General features: G+C 54.2%; 1 protein-coding gene across 1 annotated transcript in view; it reads left to right on the forward strand.

Annotated features, from left to right (window-relative positions):
* Window positions 1-7,500, forward strand: part of qsox2 (quiescin Q6 sulfhydryl oxidase 2) — a 10,725-nt gene that overhangs the window by 2,730 nt on the left and 495 nt on the right. Inside the window, exons 4-12 of the mRNA XM_069145329.1 lie at window positions 63-168; window positions 502-592; window positions 801-946; window positions 3,684-3,827; window positions 3,915-4,044; window positions 4,146-4,268; window positions 4,398-4,548; window positions 4,685-4,873; window positions 5,919-7,500. The exon at window positions 5,919-7,500 is cut by the window's right edge and continues 495 nt beyond it. Coding sequence (XP_069001430.1) covers window positions 63-168; window positions 502-592; window positions 801-946; window positions 3,684-3,827; window positions 3,915-4,044; window positions 4,146-4,268; window positions 4,398-4,548; window positions 4,685-4,873; window positions 5,919-6,451 — 1,613 coding nt within the window. The 3' untranslated portion in view covers window positions 6,452-7,500. The remainder of the gene's footprint in view (window positions 1-62; window positions 169-501; window positions 593-800; window positions 947-3,683; window positions 3,828-3,914; window positions 4,045-4,145; window positions 4,269-4,397; window positions 4,549-4,684; window positions 4,874-5,918) is intronic.

The raw sequence follows: 7,500 nt of genomic DNA on the forward strand, positions 1-7,500 counted from the left end.
TAAACAATGACCTGGGTGTAAATAAATAGTTTGTTTACAAACAAGCTGTTCTTTGTGTGCAGGTGCTGACAGAGAGATCCAGTCCGTCCGACAGCTGATGGTCAACATCCTGCAGAACCACACCAAGCTGGACCGGCCCAACCGCTGTCCTCCGTTAGAGCCATACAGGTACCAAAACCAGACCCAGAACCAGGACCAGACCCAGAACCAGAACCAGGACCAGACCCAGAACTAGGACCAGACCCAGACCCAGGACCAAAACCAGACCCAGAACTAGGACCAGACCCAGGACCAAAACCAGACCCAGACCTAGGACCAAAACCAGACCCAGGACCAAAACCAGACCCAGACCCAGGACCAAAACCAGTCCCAGAACCAGACCCAGAACCAGGACCAGAATCAGACCCAGACCCAGACCCAGGACCAGTCCCAGACCCAGACCCAGGACCGGTACCCCGCCCCGCCTCCTCTAACACCTGTCTCTCTCTGTGTTGTCTGCAGCGCTGCAGACCTGCTGCCTCTGCTGGGTCAAAGGTCAGATCACTACACCGCCGTCATCGTCGAGGATCCAGACTCGTACGTCGGACGAGAGGTAACGGAACCAGGTCCAGTTGTGTCTATCAATCAATCAATCAATCAATCAATCAATCAATCAATCAATCATGAAGCTGAGTATCTCCCTGCAATCACTGATTAATCAGTTCAGTTTACAGTCCCTTACTGTCTTTCCCCTCATTTCCTGTTTATTTACTGTGTGTGTGTGTGTGTGTGTGTGTGTGTGTGTGTGTGCGCGCGTGCAGGTGATCCTGGACCTGCTGCAGTATTCAGGTGTGCAGGTGAAGAGAGCTCTGAGCTCTGATCGCCACCTGCTGGACGCTCTGAAGATCTCAACATTTCCCTCTGTCTACCTGCTGAACCCCAACGGGACGCACGCTCACCTGCACAGGTGAGTACTGACACACACACACACACACACACACACACACACACACACACACACACACACACACACACACACACACACACACACACACACACACACACACACACCTGCTTCAGGTGAGTTGTGTTTCCATCAGTCACCTCTCAGTCTGCACAATAAAGAAACAAATACATTTTTTTACCAACATGGTCACACTTCTATCCTCCTCTTCTTCATCCCCTCCTCCTCCTCCTCCTCCTCTTCTTCACCCCCCCTCCTCCTCGTCCTCCTCCTCTTCTTCATCCCCTCCTCCTCCTCCTCCTCCTCTTCTTCACCCCCCCTCCTCCTCGTCCTCCTCCTCTTCTTCACCCCCCCCTCCTCCTCGTCCTCCTCCTCCTCTTCACCCCCCCCTCCTCGTCCTCCTCCTCTTCTTCACCCCCCCTCCTCCTCGTCCTCCTCCTCTTCTTCACCCCCCCCTCCTCGTCCTCCTCCTCTTCTTCACCCCCCCCCCTCCTCGTCCTCCTCCTCTTCTTCACCCCCCCCTCCTCGTCCTCCTCCTCTTCTTCACCCCCCCTCCTCCTCGTCCTCCTCCTCCTCTTCTTCACCCCCCCTCCTCCTCGTCCTCCTCCTCCTCCTCTTCTTCACCCCCCCTCCTCCTCGTCCTCCTCCTCCTCTTCTTCATCCCCTCCTCGTCCTCCTCCTCCTCTTCTTCACCCCCCCCTCCTCTTCGTCCTCCTCTTCTTCACCCCCCCTCCTCCTCCTCCTCTTCTTCACCCCCCCCTCCTCGTCCTCCTCCTCTTCTTCACCCCCCCTCCTCCTCGTCCTCCTCTTCCTCTTCTTCACCCCCCCCTCCTCGTCCTCCTCCTCCTCCTCTTCTTCTTCACCCCCCCCCTCGTCGTCCTCCTCCTCCTCTTCTTCACCCCCCCTCCTCCTCCTCTTCTTCACCCCCCTCCTCCTCGTCCTCCTCCTCCTCTTCTTCACCCCCCTCCTCCTCGTCCTCCTCCTCCTCTTCTTCACCCCCCCTCCTCCTCCTCTTCTTCACCCCCCCTCCTCGTCCTCCTCCTCCTCTTCTTCACCCCCCCTCCTCCTCGTCCTCCTCTTCCTCTTCTTCACCCCCCCTCCTCGTCCTCCTCCTCCTCTTCTTCTTCACCCCCCCCTCGTCCTCCTCCTCCTCCTCTTCTTCACCCCCCCTCCTCCTCGTCCTCCTCTTCCTCTTCTTCACCCCCCCTCCTCGTCCTCCTCCTCCTCTTCTTCTTCACCCCCCCCCCTCGTCCTCCTCCTCCTCCTCTTCTTCACCCCCCCCTCCTCCTCGTCCTCCTCCTCCTCTTCTTCACCCCCCCTCCTCCTCCTCTTCTTCACCCCCCTCCTCCTCGTCCTCCTCCTCCTCTTCTTCACCCCCCCTCCTCCTCCTCTTCTTCACCCCCCCTCCTCCTCCTCTTCTTCACCCCCCCTCCTCGTCCTCCTCCTCCTCTTCTTCACCCCCCCTCCTCCTCGTCCTCCTCTTCCTCTTCTTCACCCCCCCTCCTCGTCCTCCTCCTCCTCTTCTTCTTCACCCCCCCCCCTCGTCCTCCTCCTCCTCCTCTTCTTCACCCCCCCTCCTCCTCGTCCTCCTCTTCCTCTTCTTCACCCCCCCTCCTCGTCCTCCTCCTCCTCTTCTTCTTCACCCCCCCCTCGTCCTCCTCCTCCTCCTCTTCTTCACCCCCCCTCCTCTTCGTCCTCCTCCTCCTCTTCTTCATCCCCTCCTCGTCCTCCTCCTCCTCTTCTTCACCCCCCCTCCTCCTCCTCTTCTTCACCCCCCCTCCTCCTCCTCTTCTTCACCCCCCCCCCTCCTCGTCCTCCTCCTCTTCTTCACCCCCCCTCCTCTTCGTCCTCCTCTTCTTCACCCCCCTCCTCCTCGTCCCCCTCCTCCTCTTCTTCACCCCCCCTCCTCGTCCTCCTCCTCCTCTTCTTCATCCCCCCTCCTCTTCTTCACCCCCCCTCCTCTTCGTCCTCCTCCTCCTCTTCTTCATCCCCTCCTCGTCCTCCTCCTCCTCTTCTTCACCCCCCCTCCTCCTCCTCTTCTTCACCCCCCCTCCTCCTCCTCTTCTTCACCCCCCCCCCTCCTCGTCCTCCTCCTCTTCTTCACCCCCCCTCCTCTTCGTCCTCCTCTTCTTCACCCCCCTCCTCCTCGTCCCCCTCCTCCTCTTCTTCACCCCCCCTCCTCGTCCTCCTCCTCCTCTTCTTCATCCCCCCTCCTCTTCTTCACCCCCCCTCCTCCTCGTCCTCCTCCTCCTCTTCTTCACCCCCCACTCCTCCTCGTCCTCCTCCTCCTCTTCTTCATCCCCCCTCCTCTTCTTCACCCCCCCTCCTCCTCGTCCTCCTCCTCCTCTTCTTCACCCCCCACTCCTCCTCGTCCTCCTCCTCCTCTTCTTCATCCCCCCTCCTCTTCTTCACCCCCCCTCCTCTTCGTCCTCCTCTTCTTCACCCCCCTCCTCCTCGTCCCCCTCCTCCTCTTCTTCACCCCCCCTCCTCGTCCTCCTCCTCCTCTTCTTCATCCCCCCTCCTCTTCTTCACCCCCCCTCCTCCTCGTCCTCCTCCTCCTCTTCTTCACCCCCCACTCCTCCTCGTCCTCCTCCTCCTCTTCTTCATCCCCCCTCCTCTTCTTCACCCCCCCTCCTCCTCGTCCTCCTCCTCCTCTTCTTCACCCCCCCTCCTCCTCCTCTTCTTCACCCCCCCTCCTCCTCCTCCTCCTCCTCTTCTTCACCCCCCCCCTCCTCCTCAGTGAGAAGCCTCTCCGGTTCTTCTTCTCCTCCTTGTTGAGGTTGTTGTCGGGGGTTCAGCGCAGGTTGAAGTTGGAGGGCAGCAGCTCCAGTCAGATGTTGGCGCCGGACAAACTGAGTTCAGAACCCTGGAGGGACTTTGACAGGTGAGTGACTGGACCGGGTCGGACTCAGTCGGACCGGTTCAGAACCGGGTCAGAACCAGGTGTGTGACCGTCCTCGTGTCTCTGCAGATCTGTGGTGTACTCGGCTGACCTGGAGTCGGCGCTGCACTACCTGCTGAGGGTTGAACTCGCTACCCACAATACACTGGAGGGGGAGGAGCTAAAGGTTTTCAAGGACTTTGTGACTTTGGTCGCCAAGGTAACAGCACAGCTCCAGTACTATACAGGTCCAGATGAACCTCCTGAGGCCCCGCCCCCTCCGTGTTCTGATAACTGATCTGTCTGTCTCCACCTGTCCAGCTGTATCCAGGTGGAGGCTCGGTGGTGAAGCTGATGGAGACGCTCTCTGATTGGCTGCTCAGTCTGCCGCTGCAGGGAATCCCCTACCAGGCAGTCCTGGACCTGGTGGACAACAAGATGAGGGTGACACACACTCACGCACGCACGCACACACACACACACACACACACACACACACACACACACACACACACACACACACACACACACACACACACACGAGCAGCAGCTCAAGTCCTGTTTCCTCTCCAGATCTCGGGTGTGTTCTTGGGGGCGGAGCTTCGCTGGGTTGGTTGCCAGGGCAGTAGGGCCGGTCTCCGTGGTTACCCATGTTCTCTCTGGACTCTGTTCCACGTTCTCACTGTCCAACATGATGCCACGCCCACTGCACTGGAGAACACAGGTACACACATGCACGCACACACACACACACACACATTTTTCAGAAGGCTGTTTGGGAGCTGAAAGGTGTGTGTGTGTGTGTGTGTGTGTGTGTGTGTGTGTGTGTGTGTGTGTGTGTGTGTGTGTGTGTGACTCAGGTCTGGAGGGCGAGGTCGCTCCGGTGCTGCAGGTGATGCGTCGCTACATCCGGACTTTCTTCGGCTGTGAGGAATGCGGTCGACACTTCGAACAGGCGGCGGCAGCTGGTGTGGGCGGAGTCACAACGAGAGAGCAGCAGATCCTCTGGTTGTGGAGGCAACACAACCGGGTCAACTACAGAGTGGCAGGTACACACACACACACACACACAGAAACACACACACACACACACACACACACACACACACACACACACACACACACAGAAACACACACACACACACAGAAACACACACAGAAACACACACACACACACACAGAAACACACATACAGAAACACACACACACACACACACACACACAGAAACACACATACAGAAACACACACACACACACAGAAACACACACACACACACAGAAACACACACACACACACACACAGAAACACACACAGAAACACACACACACACACACACACACACACACACACACAGAAACACACACACACACACACACACAGAAACACACATACAGAAACACACACACACACACACACACACACAGAAACACACATACAGAAACACACACACACACACAAATATTTTCTCCTGAACCGACTTCACAGAATAAAAATCTGGTTCATTGATCAGTTTCTGATCGAAGGTATTGATGATCACATGTTTATTGTTTTTTTTTTGTTTTGTTTTGTTTTTGGGTAAATGTTGACAAACTGCTGAATCCAGCTTCTGAGACCTGAACAACAAACATTTACAAAACAAAAACAAATAAATGGTGAACAACCAACATCTTAACAACAAATAAACAACAAAATAAACAGTAAACATAAACATTCTAACAACAAAATCAAATAAACGTAACAACATAAACCAATAAACAAGTACCCAAAAAACTTCTAAACAAACAAGTAAACAACAAACATCCAAACAAAAAAATCATACATAAATGACAAACAAGTAAACAACAAAATAAAAACAAGTAAATAAACAGTAAACAACAAAACATTCTAAAAACAAAAACTAAGAAGCATAAAACAACATAAACAAATAAACAGCACCGAACTAAAAACAACAATAAACAACTAAAGGAAATCAAATAACAAACAAGTAAACATACAAATAAACAAGCAAACAACAACAAACATGGAAATAACAGTCAATACAGATTCTAAAACTGTTTCTGATGGTTTTCCTCCTCCTCCTCCTCCTCCTGCAGGCTCTCTGAGTGATGACCCCCTCTTCCCTAAAGCTCCCTGGCCTAGCCCCTCCCTCTGCGCCTCCTGTCATGAGGAGAAAAACGGCGTCCACGTTTGGAACTACGACAGCGTCCTGCGGTTCCTGAGACATCACTACGGAGCCTCCAACCTGTCGCCCAAATACTCCCTGACTCCCCCGCGACTCCCTGCTCCTCCTCCTCCTGTTACCGAGCCTGGACGGACCGGCCGGCCTCAGGAGGAGCAGCGAGGAGCAGCAGCAGGAGGAGGCACGAAAGAGCCGGAGAAGACTTCGGAGCATCGAGCTGAACATCAGGCTGTGAGGGGGGAGGGGCTGGGAGGAGGAAGAGGAGGAGCAGGAGGAGCAGGAGGAGCAGCAGGCGTGTGGATTCTGGGTCTGGGCTTCAACAGCGTGGACATGAGTCTGTGTGTGGTTCTGTACGTCTGCTCCTGCCTCTTCCTCATGCTCCTCTTCTTCTTCTTCAAAGTCCGCTCCAGGAGGTGGAAACTGCGACACTCACGACTCTACGTCTGACCGGACCGGACCGGACCGGACCGAAAACCAGGAGCTCCTCAAGGAGCCACAGCGATCTGATCAGCGATTTGAAAGTGTTTTACGTGTTTTATCGATCACACGGTTGGTCAAGAAAACAATGAGATCAATAACGACACGAAGTGTTTTTAAGCTCTGACGTCACAAACTTTTATTTTCTGACGGATCAAATCAAACTGTCGATAACAGTCCGTCCAATCAGAGCCTCACATGGAGGAATGCTCCGCCCACTTTTACTGACGCTCATACAAATAAAAACACAAATCAGCAGAAATAAAACCTTCTGTATCATATACACGAACCAGAACCAGTCCGGTTCGGACTTCAGTGACTCTCAAGTCTGGATTTATTGATTTGTTCAGATCAGGTGGGTTATTAAAGATGTGTGTCGGACCAGAACCGGGTCTGTATCCAAGAATCCAACAGGAGAGATGTGGCCATCGCCTCGGACCTGAACCAGATCAGAACCGGATCAGAGCCTCTCAGTTCACCTAGTGCCAAATGTTTTTACCAACTGACAGACGACACACCTGTCCTCTCAGGCCCCGCCCCCTCTGGACAAACACTATGTGTGTGTGTGCATGTAATTTGAGGACAGACCTTGAAAGGGCTGTTTGAGGGTCCAGGTCAGAACCAGAACCAGGTCCAGGTCTGAGTTCAGGGCCCAGGACTACTGGTCCTCTCATGGATAGACAGGCCTGTGTGTGTGTGTGTGTGTGGCGGGGGGGGGGGGGGGGGTGGATGTGTGTGTGGTCCAGACAACCACTGAGCCCTCCCAATGAACCGATCACACTGATTTATTGTATTATTGATGAGACGGTTTGGCGACACCTGGTGGTATTTTTCAGAAACACGACTTCAGAGCGAACAGGAAACTACCAGAGTTCATAATTAATGTTTTTCTTTCTGTTAAATTTAGTTATTGATCCGATTCGCTGCTGACGCTTTATTTATACGATCATCAGGTTTGATCAGTTCGATCCGGCTAAAATAGAACAGTAACTGTTCACGTGAATTTTTCACGTCTCTAA

This window comes from Embiotoca jacksoni, unplaced genomic scaffold (assembly GCF_022577435.1).
Source record: "Embiotoca jacksoni isolate LCO1_2020_lvr unplaced genomic scaffold, fEmbJac1.0.p SCAF_122, whole genome shotgun sequence".
Classification (NCBI taxonomy): Eukaryota; Metazoa; Chordata; class Actinopteri; family Embiotocidae; genus Embiotoca; species Embiotoca jacksoni.